General features: G+C 37.8%; 1 protein-coding gene across 7 annotated transcripts in view; it reads right to left on the bottom strand.

Annotated features, from left to right (window-relative positions):
* Positions 1-16,402, bottom strand: part of CNKSR2 (connector enhancer of kinase suppressor of Ras 2) — a 257,093-nt gene that overhangs the window by 75,539 nt on the left and 165,152 nt on the right. For 4 of the 7 annotated variants that reach the window (XM_070501997.1, XM_070501999.1, XM_070502002.1 and 1 more), the window contains 2 exons: positions 15,229-15,318; positions 13,437-13,651 (listed from right to left, as the gene is read on the bottom strand). In XM_070501997.1, the coding sequence (XP_070358098.1) occupies positions 13,437-13,651; positions 15,229-15,318 (305 nt within the window). The remainder of the gene's footprint in view (positions 1-13,436; positions 13,652-15,228; positions 15,319-16,402) is intronic. The other 3 variants (XM_070502000.1, XM_070502003.1, XM_070501998.1) reach the window with 1 other exon arrangement.

The raw sequence follows: 16,402 nt of genomic DNA, 5'->3' as shown, positions 1-16,402 counted from the left end.
ATATGGGATACAGCAAAAGCTGTATTAAGAGGAAAATTCATCGCAATACAGGCACATCTTAACAAACAAGAAAAATCCCAAATAAGCAACCTTAAAGCACCCCTAACTGAACTAGAGAAAAAAGAACAAATGAAGCCCAAAGTCAGCAGAAGGAGAGAAATAATAAAAATCAGAGCAGAAATAAATACTATTGAAACGAAAAAGGCAGTAGAAAGGATCAATGAGACAAAGAGCTGGTTTTTTGAGAAGATAAATAAAACTGACAAACCACTAGTCAGACTCAGAAAGAAAAAAAGGGAGAAAGCTCAAATAAACAAAATCAGAAATGAGCGAGGAGAAATAACAACAGACTCTGCAGAAATACAACAGATTATAAGAGAATACTACAAAAAACTATATGCCAACAGAATGGATAACCTAGAGGAAATGGATAAATTCTTGGACTCCTACAATCTCCCAAAGCTCACTCAAGAAGAGGCAGACAATTTGAACAGACCAACCACAAGGAAAGAGATTGAAACAGCAATCAAAAACATCCCAAAGAATAAAACCCCAGGACCAGATGGCTTTCCTGGGGAATTCTACCAAACTTTCAGAGAGGATTTAATACCTATCCTTTTCAAGCTATTCCAAAAAATTACGGAAGATGGAACACTTCCCAACACATTCTATGAGGCCAACATCACGCTGATACCAAAACCTGACAAGGACACCACGAAAAAAGAGAAGTACAGGCCAATATCACTGATGAACGCAGATGCAAAAATGCTAAACAAAATTTTGGCAACCAGAATTCAGCAATTCATCAAAAGAATCATACATCAGGATCAGGTGGGATTCATACCAGAGACACAGGTATGGTTCAACATCCGCAAATCAATCAACGTGATACACCACATCAACAAACTGAGGAATAAAAACCACATGATCATCTCAATAGATGCAGAGAAGGCATTTGACAAGATCCAACAGCCATTTATGATAAAAACTCTGAACAAAATGGGCATAATACTACCTCAACATAACAAAGGCCATATACAACAAACCCATAGCCAACATCATACTCAATGGGCAAAAACTGAACGCCATCCCCCTGAAAACAGGAACGAGACAAGGATGCCCTCTATCACCACTCTTATTTAACATAGTACTGGAGGTCCTGGCCAGAGCAATCAGGCAAGAAAAAGGAATAAAAGGAATCCAAGTAGGGAGGGAAGAAGTGAAACTCTCGCTGTTTGCAGATGACATGATCTTATATATAGAAAACCCCAAAGAATCCATTGGAAAACTCTTAGAAGTAATCAACAACTACAGCAAAGTTGCAGGGTACCAAATCAATCTGCATAAATCAGTAGCATTTCTATACTCCAGTAATGAACCAACAGAAAAAGAACTCAAGAATACAACACCATTCACAATAGCAACAAAAAGAATAAAATACCTTGGGGTAAATTTAACCAAGAAAGTGAAGGACCTATATAATGAAAATTGCAAGGGCTTTCTGAGAGAATTGGATGACGACATAAGGAGATGGAAAGACATTCCATGTACATGGATTGGAAGAATAAACATAGTTAAAATGTCCGTTCTACCTAAAGCAATCTACAGATTCAACGCCATCCCAATCAGAATCCCAATGACATTCTTTACAGAATTAGAACAAAGAATCCTAAAATTCATATGGGGCAACAAAAGACCCCGAATTTCTAAAGCAATCCTGAGAAAAAAGAACAAAACAGGAGGTATCACAATCCCTGACTTCAAAACATACTACAAAGCTACAGTAATCAAAACAGCATGGTACTGGTACAAAAGTAGGTGCACAGATCAATGGAACAGAATTGAAAGCCCAGAAATAAAACCACACATCTATGGACAGCTTATCTTTGACAAAGGAGCTGAGGGCATACAATGGAGAAAAGAAAGTCTTTTCAACAAATGGTGCTGGGAAAACTGGAAAGCCACATGTTAAAGAATGAAAATTGACCAGTCTTTTTCACCATTCACCAAAATAAACTCAAAATGGATCAAAGACCTAAAGGTGAGACCTGAAACCATAAGGCTTCTGGAAGAAAATGTAGGCAGTACACTCTTTGACATCAGTATTAAAAGGATCTTTTCGGACACCATGCCTTCTCAGAGAAGGGAAACAATAGAAAGAATAAACAAATGGGACTTCATCAGATTAAAGAGCTTCTTCAAGGCAAATGAAAACAGGATTGAAACAAAAAAACAACCCACTAACTAGGAAAAAATATTTGCAAGTCATATATCTGACAAAGGCTTAATATCCACAATGTACAAAGAACTCTCGCAACTCAACAACAAAACATCAAACAACCCAATCAAAAAATGGGCTGGAGACATGAACAGACATTTCTCCAAAGAAGATATACGGATGGCCAATAGGCACATGAAAAGATGCTCATCATCGCTGATCATCAGGGAAATGCAAATCAAAACTACACTAAGATATCACCTTACACCCGTTAGAATGACAAAAATATCTAAAACTAATAGCAACAAATGTTGGAGAGGTTGCGGAGAAAAAGGAACCCTCATACACTGCTGGTGGGAATGCAAACTGGTGCAGCCACTATGGAAAACAGTATGGAGATTCCTCAAAAAATTAAAAATAGAACTACCATACGATCCAGCCATCCCACTACTGGGTATTTATCCAAAGAGCCTGAAGTCAGCAATCCCAAAAGTCCTGTGCACCCCAATGTTTATTGCAGCACTGTTTACAATAGCCAAGACGTGGAAGCAACCTGTGTCCAGCAACAGACGAATGGATAAAGAAGATGTGGTACATATATACAATGGAATACTACTCAGCTGAAAAACAGAACAAAATCATTCCATTTGCAATAACATGGATGGACCTTGAGAGAATTATGTTGAGTGAAATAAGCCAGCGAGAGAAGGACAATCTGTGTATGACTCCACTCATATGAGGAATTTAAAAATATGGACTAAGAACAGTTTAGTGGATACCAGGGGAAAGGTGGGGTGGGGGGTGGGCACAAAGGGTGAAGTGGTGCACCTACAACATGACTGACAAACATTAATGTACAACTGAAATTTCACAAGATTGTAACCTATCAATAACTCAATAAAAAAAAAAAAAAAAGAATGGGGTTTCTTTAACCTGTCTGATTAAGGCAGGTATGTCCCCCAATAGTTCATGATTATTGACCTTAGCAACCAAGCTAAGGGCCACTCATCAGAATTTGTCTTATTTTTTCAAAGGCAAGAAAGAATTTGTAATAAGATTTAAATTTAATAAATTCATCTTAATAATTCCTAATCCAATTCTTTTGTGTCCTGTTTTGCATGATGCCTCACTAATTAAGCCAGATTTTGTGTTTTGCTTCCTGGCAGCCATTATCTAACCAGGAACTAGCAGAATCAGACCCAAATTTGTTTAAACATGACACTGAAAGGACTGGCTTCAGTTTACCAATAATCTGTTTTATACAGTGTGAGCAGAAATCTCTCAAGAGTAAGGGCATACTAGTGAACCTTTTTATTCTCTTTGTATAATGCTTAATTTATTAAAAAACAAATTTATGAAACAAAAATTTTTCAAAGATTTAAACAATATTTTCACAATTACTAAAATGTATAAATTTAATCAGTCTCAGGAATTCCATTAAGTCACAAGTCCTATACATTAAATCTTTTACAGCTGTAGGTTTGGTTCTTTCTTCAGTATTTCTTTTTTTTTTTTTTTTGAGGAAGATTAGCCCTGAGCTAACTACTGCCAATCCTCCTCTTTTTGCTGAGGAAGACTGGCCCTGAGCTAACACCCATGCCCATTTTCCTCTACTTTAGACGTCGGACGCCTGCCACAGCACGGCTTTTGCCAAGCGGTGCCATGTCCGCACCTGGGATCTGAACTGGTGAACCCTGGGCCGCCGAGAAGCGGAATGTGTGAAATTAACCGCTGCGCCACCAGGCTGGCCCTCTTTCTTCAGTATTTCTATACTTATTTTTCAAGAGTCTTAATGATTCATTTCCTTGAATAGTTATGGGACTATAACAGATCATCTATTTCATCTTGGGAGACTTTTGGTAGTTTGTGGGTTTTGAGGAACTGGTCCATTTCATCCAAACTGTTAAACTTAGGTGCACAGAGTTGTTCATAGTATTTCCTTGTTATTCATTTAATGTCTATAGTGTTGGTACTCTTTCTTTCATTCCTGATATTGGTTAATTTGAATCTTCTTTTTTTCCCTTTGTCAGTTTTGCTAGAGGTTTATCAATTTGTTTTTGATTTTTCAAAAAACTCATAGCTTTTGTTTTGACTTTCTCTATTGTTTTCCTGTTTTCAAATTTCATTGATTTCTGTTCTTCTTTTTATTGTCTTCATTCTGCTTATTTTTTGTTGTTCTTTTTCTCCTTTTATGAAGAGGGAGCTTAGATTATTGAGTTGACACTTTTCTCATTTTCTGATATAAGCATTTAGTACTATAAATTTTCCCCTAAGCATGTTGTGTTTTCATTTTCATTCAGTTCAATTTTCCTTGAGACGACTTCTTTTATCTATGGATTACTTAAAAGTGTGTCCTTTAGTTTCCCATTGGTTGGAGACTTACTTGTTATTGATTTCTAGTTTGATTCCATTATGATTAGAGAACACACTTTGTATAATTTCAGTTCTTTTAAAATTAAAGTTTGTCATAGACCCAAGATATGGTCTATCCTGATGAATGCACACTTGAAAAGAATGTGCATTCTGCTTTTGTTGGGAGTCAGTTAGATACCGTTGGTGGGTAGTAGTTTAGTATTTCTCTATCAATTACTGAGAGAGGGGTACTGAAGTCCCCAATTATAATTGTAGGTTTGTCAATTTCTCCTTTCAGTTCTGTTGGACTTTGCTTCTAGTATTTTGAGGCTCTATTCCTTCATGCACATACATTTAAGATTCTCATGTCTACTTAGTGAACGGACCCTTTGTATACCTGTTGTGGTGGAGGAGGAGCACAATTTTTTTCATAGTTTTTGCCTTGAGAACAGGCAGGTATTGTTAAAAGCTTTCTGACCTAGTGGGCTGCCCTTTTCCTGGTCCTTTGGCTAAAGAGAGCAGGCTTTGCTTGGGGGTCTATTTTGTCTCTGCCTATTGACGTTTTAAGGTTGTAGGTTTCTCTAGCACCTGGGCCAGGGAATATAAAAGGCAAGAAAAGCCCCCAGGAAACTCACTGCTAGGTCGTTCTTCAGGTGAGGAGTTCCCTAGCCTGACTGCCTTCTTTTGTCCACCGTTTAGGGTCTTGTGGTAGGTATCTTACGTATTTTGTCCAAGTTTTGTTGTTGTTATTGTGATTAGTAGGAAAAAGAAAATGGAATGTGCTCCACCTTGTCTGAAACTGAAAGTTTGTATCTGTGAATCTTTAAATCTCCAAAGAATAGTTCTGTTTTTAACACCTGTCTAGCCAGTCAGACTATAAAGTACATCAGTTGGTGGTGAATGAGAAAATGGGGGTAGGGGTGCTAATAGATGATTTGTTAAAAAAAAAAAACTTCATAAGTATAGAAGCAAAAATAACTATTAGTATAAACGGGTCAGGAAACTCAAGTGAATTTTCCTCCCAGACTTCTTCACGGACAAACATTCCATAAACTGTTGCACATCTATAGACAAAGCCAAAATTTCTTTTATTTTTTCTTCTTTTTGTAAACCATATAGCTATATCTAAGGTGGTAGGTCTTAAGAGTTTTTGATTGCGGCCCCTAAGATAGGCCAACAGACTCTGTGGTCCATTTTTCTGCACTTTCCAATGGAAAACTAACTAAGTGATACCAATAGAATATGACTGTGTAAGTATTCTTGGGTATGGATGATTCATAGTATCAGTTTTAGCAAACTGTGGGTGATATGAATCACAACATGCTAGCAAGTAAAGTAAGCAACCTAAAACAAACTAAAATTGATAGTGATGAAGCCTAATGATAATTTATAATGAAAAACATTGCAACTAAAAACTACAGGTAACTTTAAAAAGTCCTGATGATGTAACAATATAGCATTCCTCCTGAAGACCATGGGACCCCAAACCATCTACACTTGTGCTTGTGCAATAAGAGCATGACTGCATTGTCAGTTGCATGAATACCAGACTTCTTGGAAAAATAGTGAATTAGAATATTCAGTAAACTCTATTAAAGCATTATTATACAATTATTCAATTTGTAACCTTTTAAAATCATTTAGAAGGTTATTAGTAAGTGATATCTAGACACAAGTGAATGTCTGTGAAATTATGCAGTATCTGCCACGTAAGAATCAAAGAAAGGACTGTCATTTCTGCATCAAGCCTCAGCCACCAGGAGCCATTCGCCAAGGACAGCCCATACTTTGAAAGCCACTGCTCCAGTGAAGTGGCCCAATGGGAAACACTTTTCACAGTCCAGGCTGCTCCCAGTGCAGGACTGGGACTGGAGGACTTTGCCAGTGCTACTATGAATTTGGCATTAACACTCCAGAAATAATCAAGTCATCCACAGGAATCAGACAATACATACGAGTATGAATACAATAAAATTTAGAATGGATATCTAACATGTCTGCACCCACCCTGGTGAGCAGAAACATCATGTCATACTGTACTATGGCTGTGTCTAGGTGAGTTAAGTCAAAATGTGGAGAAAATGGTTGTTATAAACAACTGTTAGCTCAGATGGCTAACTAGCCACTAAAATTAACTGCCCTCTTATTTTAGTTACATTGATCCTGAAACAAAGCAGCTAAGTCAGACAGTTAGACAAGCCAACTTTATAACTGCAGATAAATTTAATTATAAATGTTTATATGCTGACAATACAGCATATTTTTCATCTTTGTGATAATAGCTGTCTTCTCAAATAGATGGTAAAATCCCCATGAGGAGAAATGGCTTTATTCATCTAAAAATGTGAAATTGGGAGCCAGACTGCTTGGACTCATATTTCAAGCATGCTGTTTTCTAGCTGTGTGACCATGAGTAAGGTAAACTCTGTGTTTCAGTTTGGCAAACTAGATATAACAATAGCAGCAACCTCACAAGGTCAATATGAGAAATCGATGAGATGATGTATTCTAAGTTCTTAGCACAGGAACTTAATAGGCAACAGCAAATATTAGCTATTATTAGCAGTAGCAGTGGCAATATTATTACTAGCTTATATACATTCCACAGTATATACACTGGGCCTTATGCATGGTTGACACTACTAGAATTGTTGTTGAGTTTCTGCTAGGTTATGTTATTTTTTGAGGGGCAACATAGTGTGCTAAGTGGCAGACTGCCAATGTTCAAATTCCAGCTCCACCAATTACTACTTACTTAATCCATGTGCCTCAGCTTCCTAATCTGTAAAATGGGGATAACATGAGCACCTTCCTCAGAGGTTGTGAGGAATAAATGAATTAAAATTTGTAAATTACTCAGAATAGTATCTATTTCATAATGTCTATTTTCTTGTTAAATTTTAAAAAACAAAATACCTTTTAACAGCAATCCACTCCTTCCTCCAGGAGCTACACCAAAAATCCCCTCACAAATGGATGAAATAGCTAAAAGTATTTATCAGAAGTAAAACAACAACTGAATGTTTGTAGTTATATCTTAAATAACTAAGACAAGCCACACAAATATTGGAATGTTATGAAAGGAATTATCCAGATTTTTTTGAACACCTACTCAAAATCTGTTTTAAATAAGCCATCTAAAATCACATTACACAGTTTATGAAAGCATACTTGCATGTTGCCTGAATCCATAATCAAATTTTACTTGTTCTGGCATCTCAGCATGTAGATTTAAAATAATTATTTTGTTTATGGATTTAGTTTAGAAGCTTTAACGTGAAAGCAAGTCATCATATGTATATCATATTAAGGAAAAAAAAGTGCTGAATCTAATCATTCTTTATCTAAAGGCTTTTATCAATACATTTGGATTTCACACACATACACTTCAATCTGCCTTTTCTTCATGCACTCTCAGGTCAGACAAGGGCCTTGTCAGCTAACAACTCCCACATTTTCAGACAGAGAATCAGCGAGTAGGTAAAATAACGTTACACTCTTTTGAAAAATACCATAACATGCTTGGCTGACAGGCATACTGCGACCTCCATAACGAGATGGCAGTGATTGGAAGAAAGCAAGAACTAGCTAGAACTGAAGCTCTGAGCTGGAGTGGGGGAGGGGGAGGGGCTGAGGGGGCCCTAATCCTGTTGCACTGGTGGCACCTGTGGAGCAGAGACATTTTGTAAATCACCCTGATTAAAGGTGCAAAATGCTTTGATACTGAGTCCTACGTGGTGAGTGTAATTACTGGGTACTTACAATACTGTTTTAAATGGGTGGGTGGCCAGAGATAGGTAACACATGGTCTGTCTTCTGTAGCACTATAAACCAGGCAGATGCTCCTTGGAGGATGGGCCAATAAGGGCAGGGTTCCAATCATTGGAGTAAAATGGAATGTTAATCAATAAAACAAAGTAGAATTTAGTCATATGGACTAGACAAACACGACAGAAGACACTGAGAGTCCTAGGGCTCTCCCCAGGCACATGGAACACTGGGCCTACGGAAATAAGTTTCTGACAGTTCCCACTACTAATACACTCCAACTGAAGGCTTGCTTATGCTGGGCAGAGCTGGCCTAGAGCATGGAGGTGGCTCTGTTTGCAGGCTTAGGATATCAACTGAGAAATACTGAGAAAGGCATTGGAGTTCCTGTCACATTCACTCACTCGTTCATTCATTTATTCATCAAATTTTTTTTTTTTTTGAGGAAGATTAGCCCTGAGCTAACATCCGCTGCCAATCCTCCTCTTTTTGCTGAGAAAGACTGGCCCTGAGCTAACATCCATGCCTGTCTTCCTCCACTTTCTATGTGGGACACCTACCACAGCATGGCTTGCCAAGCTGTGCCATGTCCACACCCGGGATCCGAAGTGGCGAACCCCAGGCTGCCAAAGTGGAACGTATGCACTTAACTGCTGTACCACCAGGCCAGCCCCTATTCATCACATTTTTATTGAGTACTTGTAAGGTGCTATACTTACACTAGGCATTGAAATATAGTGCTAAACAAAATAGGGAAATTCTCCTTTCCTGTCATGGACATGGACATGCCGCCACTACCACGTACAGTGGAGAAAGACACTAAGCAGATATCACATAAATATATAATTACAAATCATAAGAAAGGTTTTGAAGAAAATATACAGGGTGCCAAGAGACTACACTAGGAGAAAGTGATTTAGTTCAGGGGGAAGTGGTCAGGGAAAGTCTCGGCAATTCCAGGTTTAGATAGGAGCCAGTTGGGGGAAAAAAGGGGTAAAAGCATTCTCAGCAGAGGAAACAGCATGTTGGAGAGGAGAGAGGTGGCAAAGACTGGTGCATGAACAGAGTAGTTCGAGCACAGTGAATGATTTCCTTTAAAGTAAGTTTGAGAAAAAACATATAAACTGGAATAATAAACATATGGAATCAATAAAAAAATTAAATTGTATATTTTACAATACCATAAACTTCTAAATCTTCCTTATTATTATATAAACATTTCTGCTATAATTGCTAAGAGGAATGAGTAAAACACTGAAGCCAAACTGTGTTTGCTTTGCTTTGTGTGTATTTATTGGGCTACTTTCCAAAATAGACCAATGGGAATTATAATCTAGGTCTGCTTCAAAGGAAGACCCTACACACACATACACACATATATACCCCTTCAGGAAATTGTCTTAGAGTATTTAATGCTGATATGATCCTGCTATTAAACTTAATTAAATTTTCTGTAAATCTGAACTCAGACCACACGGAACTAGTATTACAGCAGAGGCAGCAGCCTACAAAACTCAGTATTCAAAATCTTCATAGTCCTCTTCCACTTAAGTCCTATTCCACCAAAAATGGCTGTGTTATCCAAAGGAATAATTGGTAAGAATGAAGATTAGTTGTCCATCATGAAGGTGACTGTATTACATATTGATCTTGTGTTTCAGGAAAATTTGATATAAGGAAAAATCCTTTCATTTGTAAATAAGACTGTATAAACAGATAAAAAAGATAAAATCAGAATTCCCATGAAATATAAAAAGCAATCATTTATGAGGCTGGCCCAGTGGTGCAGTGGTTGAGGGCGTACGTTCCACTTTGGCGGCCTGAGGTTCGCCAGTTTGGATCCCGGGTGTGGACATGGCACAGCTTGGCAAGCCATGCTGTGGTAGGCGTCCCAAATAGAAAGTGGAGGAAGACAGGCATGGATGTCAGCTCAGGGCCAGTCTTTCTCAGCAAAAAGAGGAGGATTGGCAGCGGATGTTAGCTCAGGGCTAATCTTCCTCAAAAAAAAAAAAAAAAAGAATTTTGGGGCCGGCCCCGTGGCCAAATAGTTAAGTTTGTGCACTCCATTGAGGCAGCCCAGGGTTTTGTTGGTTTGGATCCTGAGCTCAGACATGGCACCACTCGTCAGGCCACACTGAGATGGCATCCCACATGCCACAACTAGAGGGACCCACAATGAAAGTGTGCAGCTATGTACTGGGGGAATTTGAGGAGAAAAAAGCAGGAAAAAAAACAAAGCAATCATTTAAGTGTATGTTGTTATGCCTCTGAGGTCCAGGTAATTTTAACTACATTCTCTGTACTCTCAGCAACAGATCATGCTAAATAACTATTCGTGCTTTATAACAGCAGCAGCTCTGTATGTTTTTCCAAACTTAATAACAGTAACATAGTGCAAAAGAGAAATGTGGGTAGAAATCAATCCAGGTACTGAAAACGTTATTAAATCAACATATGAAGGCACATGTTCTTAAAGTCAAACATTTTCAAAATTCACTCATTCAAGTCATTAAAGCACACATTCATTTGTGTATGGAATGCCTACCATGCACAGAGAACCAAGGTAGTGTGGAGATATCACTGGAGTAGGTGATTTGGGTTCTAGTCCTTACTCTTAGACTTTTTTGCAATACAGCTTTGGGTAAATCATTTAACTTTTCTGAGTTTGAGTTTTGTCATTTGCAAATATAGTTGCTGTGAGGTTCAAAATATGTAACAAATGTGGAAACTTCCTTGCTATCTGTGAACGTACTAAACAAGGTCCTCAAGCGAACTCAGAGTCTAGTAAAAACCCCACTAATGAATGTTCTCTCTTTTTGAACATGGATTATAGGCATCTAACATGCATTTTGGAGCTAACAATTATTTAGCTTCTTTTAAACCAGAGAACAGTTAGAAGCACTTACCCCCATCATTAACAATATACCTTACTCTGTGCTGTCCTTCTGTCAAAAATTAGTTGGGATAAATATCATCCATCTGGGAAATACCATATTACAGACTTAGGACACATAATAAAAGTAGGAGGCAAAAGCTGACTCTCTGATTTCTTTCTTGGAATAAACTTCTAGAAGTCAAGTTACCAGACCAGGTTCTTGATACATATAGCTAAATAATGCCCCTCAGAAAAGTGGTAACAATTTATGCTCCTAGACAATACTCACAATATTCCTGATTACCAGTTTCATTCACCTTTTACTATCTTCTGTAACTTAATAACTCAAAATCCACAAGACTCATCTCTATTTTCCTTCCTCACACAGTATACTTCTGTCTGGATGTGCATGACAGGATGGCACAGACTGAGTCTTTAGATGCACCTTCAATGGCTTACCCCTCTTCTTAGGATAAATCCAAACTCTTTAACAGTTTACATGCTCTAGGTGAAGTGGCCTCTTCTTCCCTCTCCAGCTTCATCTCTCACTACCAACTTCCCTCTTGAAAAGGCCAACTGTTTCTTATGTTTAGATCTTTGTTCAGGCTATTACTTATGACCAGAACACCAGATTCTAGAGGGAGCTCAGTGTTCAGACAGCATTTCTGACTAGTGGTAGCAAAAGTGGCCCCTTCATACAGCTAGCAGCATTACTTTCAGACTGACTGCAAATATCTCTGGAAAAAGTAACAATTTGATCAGTCAGTCATTTAAAGGAGCACGTTTTGATACGGACACTATTCTCTTGGAGAGGAAGAGGCTTGGGGGTATGTAACCGGGGACAGGAGAGGGTAGAGAATGAGCACCTAGGAGTGTTAGCTGCACTCCTACTGCAATCAAAATAAAGGAAAATATTTTTATACACTCTAGTTTTATGAGAGAGCTATAGAATAAGTAGATGATCTAAAAGATTTACTCAGAAAAGCGACTCAAGTACAAGTTATTAAATCTTTCACACCTTGTATACCTAGGTAACTACAGCTTCTACAGCAGTGACAGATTTTTTTTTGACATTCTGAGCATTATGCACAGTTGCTTAAATTACTTAAAAACTTGTAGTCCATGTTTTTCAAGCATTCCTAATAAGAAGCTATAGGTCCATTGGCACAAGAAACTCCATTTTAACCAAAATGGCATAAAATGAGTGATTTTGTGAATTGAATATTTTGGATAACAAGATTCTTAGCATCCACACTGCCATTTGTCCTAGTTTCTCATCCATTTGGCCTGGGCTTAATAGCCCTGCCTTTGGCTTCACACCTCTCGATCAATGCTCTGCACCAGAGAGATCCAACAGGCCAATGTCATCATGCAAGTCCCTGGCTGAAAAGTCTTCAATAGCTCTTTATCCTTGCAGGAAAGAGCCTAAGCACTTTATCATAAAATTCTTGATTGAAGCCTTGTCTACCTCTCCAGGTCCATCATACTGCCTCTTCCTCACACACCGTCCCTCAATTTTTAATGAACCAGTAATTCTTAGTCATATGAAGTCCCTGAAACATGCCATATTCTTACACAATTGTGGCGCACCTCCATATGCCTTTCCACAAAAATACTGCTACTCATCCTACACTCCACCCAAATGCTTCCCAATCTGAAGCCTTTTCTCACTTCCCCAGCAGACTAAGGCCCTCCTTCTCCTATGCTCTTCCTACACTTCTTGTACCCACCCATTACAACAGTCAAATTACACTAGGACTCTCAGTGTGTCTTTCTCTCCATATAATGGTGTGCTATGTTTCCCCATTTTCATCTCAAGCACAATGCTCCAAGTCTAGTACATAGTAGATGCTCACTTTCAAATGAGATCATGAATATATTAAAAATTCTATCTTTAATGTTGAATTTTACAGCTACCCATTTACTGTGTATAATCACATTGATGATTAGTCAGCTAATTAATTACTATTCTCCAGCAATTCGGTGCACATTATTTCATTAAAAATCAAACCTGCTCCAACAAATGAACTCACTGAACATACAAACCAAAGAACAAATCAATAAGCCATCATATTTCTTCCAAGGGCAGAAACTCTAAAGTTAGGATGTTTTATGAAAATCTGGCAATAGGTTAAAAATAAATAATCTGGAGTTTAGCCAAAAGAGTCATTTGCCAGTCTCCCAATAAAAGCTGTATCGCAGAGTCTTTGAAATTTTACTTACATGGTATAGTGTGGTCTCCGGCACAGGCGTGCCCATGATGTCTTGTCTCAATGCATCCATTTGCAAACTAGGTAGCAATGAATAGTGAGTCGGGCTATTACTCTTATCACCCTTCTTTTTAGACTTCTTCCCTGTATCTTTCTTGCTGTTTCTCTGAAACATGTATTCTTCTTGAGCAATTTTTTCATTGCTCATATATCGGAGTAGAGAGTTTTCTATATAAAAAGAGATAAATACACCAATATTAATATGCAAATATTCCACATTTACCATTCTTTCCCAATTGGGCTACTAGATATCATTTCAGAAAGGTAGCTTAATTTAATTTACAAAATATCTATGTAGTGAAAATATGGAGAATCTTAATTATTTGGGATCATAGGGCAGTAAGAAATAGCCTATAAATTACTTCAAGTTTTATCTCTGGATCAACTGTATCAGAATCACCTAAGGAACCTGAATCGTAAGTCCTGGGTGTGTGGCTTATAAAATTCTTAACAAGCTCCCCCAGGGGGATTCTGCTAAAACTTGATGACAAACACTGACATATGGCAGGCTAGGTAGCATCCTTGGAGAAGTTAAAGCCCACATTATGAACCAATAGTCAGGAAACTTAGTTCATAAAATCCACGCCTAAATTGATAGCTAGCACTTAGTACTTCATAAGGCTGTTTTTCCCCAAGATGTCACTACCATATGAAGTCCCAAAAGAGTGACTCAGAAATGGCATATGACAAGGGTTTCTCTTTTTATTTAGTTTTTCTTGATTAATTCTATAAAACAAATGAGGTTAGAAACTGAAGTTTGGAAAATGGAATGAATACACAGATGCAAAGGAATCTGTCAATGTTCCTGCATGCTTGCTCTATAAAACAAGTGTTAAAAAGACTAAAGAAGTAGATACTCATGCTTGCTTTTATTCCTGTGTGGCCTGTGGATCTGTGTGGTAATAGAATAAATTCTGTACACTGACTAGAAGTAACAGACAAGTGGGTTAAACATATCATGAAGGAATCTCAGTGAGCTTAGGCTCTATGAATAGTTTTTTGTTTTGTTTTGATTTGTTTTATTTTTCATCTACAATCTTATGGCTATTTCAGAAAGTGGAAGTGGCAGCCTGACCCACTGGGCCCATCATATCCACACTTGGTCAAATCCCATTTAGTAGTGAGACTTTCAGTTGCTCCTTTTACTGCTCACCTCAATAGCAGGATAAGTGAACATAAAAACTTACTTTTGGTAGATACTTCAAGTGTAGCCCACCCCCAAGTAAGAAGATAACCCTGAACAGCAAACAGAAGAGAAAAAAAAGCAAAGCAGTTTTTTTCCATTTCTATATGGTTTTCATTAGAGTCACTGGCTCAGTTTCCATTAGCTTTTACCCATGTGCTTCAATGCTCATTTTAAGGTTGTATTAATAGCAAAGTAATGAGGTTGCATTGCGGACCAATGGGGATTGATCACAAACTCTATTTACTGATCTTAATTCTTTTATGCAGTTTCACACTTCTGACCTTGTTTTCCAAATATTAACTTTCAAATAACAATCAGATATTCATTTTTTGCACTGTACTTATCTACCCTGAATCCCTTATGAGGCATTCAGAGAAGATAGATACTTAATAACGGATCAAGATAGTCAAACTTTGATCTCAGTTGCTTTGGGCGTACCATCAAGTCAATGAGCGAATGAAAAGTTTTCCACTGAAGCCATAACATCCTATTTAAAGAACATTTAAATTTGCTTTTTCTTCCAACAACCCAGCCTACACTGAAATTCTAGAACACTTACCTCTTCTACTATCTCTCTTCATCTTATTTGGATCTTCATAGTCCCCCACCCAATTATATTCCACTGGCATAGATATAGGTCGTAGCTTGCCTAAACACAGAGAACAAAATTCACATCACATTGTTTTTCTTCCCCATGTCCGCTCAAACTTATACTGATTTTTAGCTACAGTTTGCAAAACACACTCACTCATATGCAACATTATGGTTGGCATTTGTGTAGATGAAAAATATGTGTGTTTTGAGCCAGAAGGTGAAACTGCCTGTGGCAATTGGCCAGGTGATAAGACAGACTTAAGGCACTTTTTATAAATAATGAATAACAGCCTAGGTTTGCTCTCTTAGGAGCCCCAGACTTTTAAGAGTGTGCTCCTTTACAAAGAGGATCATTATTTTAGTGATTTTACTTCATTTTCAGTAACTGGATCTCTGGATCTCTGTCTTATTCCCTAATGCCCAAGTGTCTATATCTTCATAGTCAACCTCCAAGATAGCAGCCCCTTGTGTTTCAGCTGCCTGCCAGGACATTATCCCATTGTTTCATGTTGGAACACCAGAATGGTAACTTCCCATCTTCACTGCCTCCTAATTCCTATCACCACATATTTTGGATATCATCATGCTTCAGCAATATGGCTAGATTCTCTTTCATGGCCTATAGCTGGGCCTGCTCCAAGCATCTCTTCTGCCGTCATGAACAAATCTAGTTTCCAGATCCAAGTAATCACTGTTTTGGCCTGTCTCATTTTCCTCTGGGTCTATATTCTCATTAAACAGGATTTTACTTTAGCAAGCAGAACTCATGGCATAGCCTTCAAGAATAACTTTTTGGTGAGGCTGCAGTGTACTGTTTTTGATCAACTTGAAATTCCTGAGGCACAAAACAGCCAAAAATCAGACAAGTTTAAAAAGAATACCTGGCACATGATAGTTGCTTAATAAATTTTGAATGAATGAAAAGCAGACTCACACAGCAGTTGATCATAATGATGATCAGGATAATAGTACTAACACTTATATATCATTTAACAAATGCCACATACTGTCTAAGGGTTTTATAAGTATTAAATTGTTTAATCCTCACAAGTATGAGAAATATACTATCATGACCCTAATTTTACCAAATGAGGAAACTGAGGCAGGCTATGTAACTTGCCCAAGGACATACAGTTGGT

Source organism: Equus asinus, chromosome X (assembly GCF_041296235.1).
Source record: "Equus asinus isolate D_3611 breed Donkey chromosome X, EquAss-T2T_v2, whole genome shotgun sequence".
Classification (NCBI taxonomy): Eukaryota; Metazoa; Chordata; class Mammalia; order Perissodactyla; family Equidae; genus Equus; species Equus asinus.
This window is presented reverse-complemented; position numbering and strand designations above follow the sequence as displayed.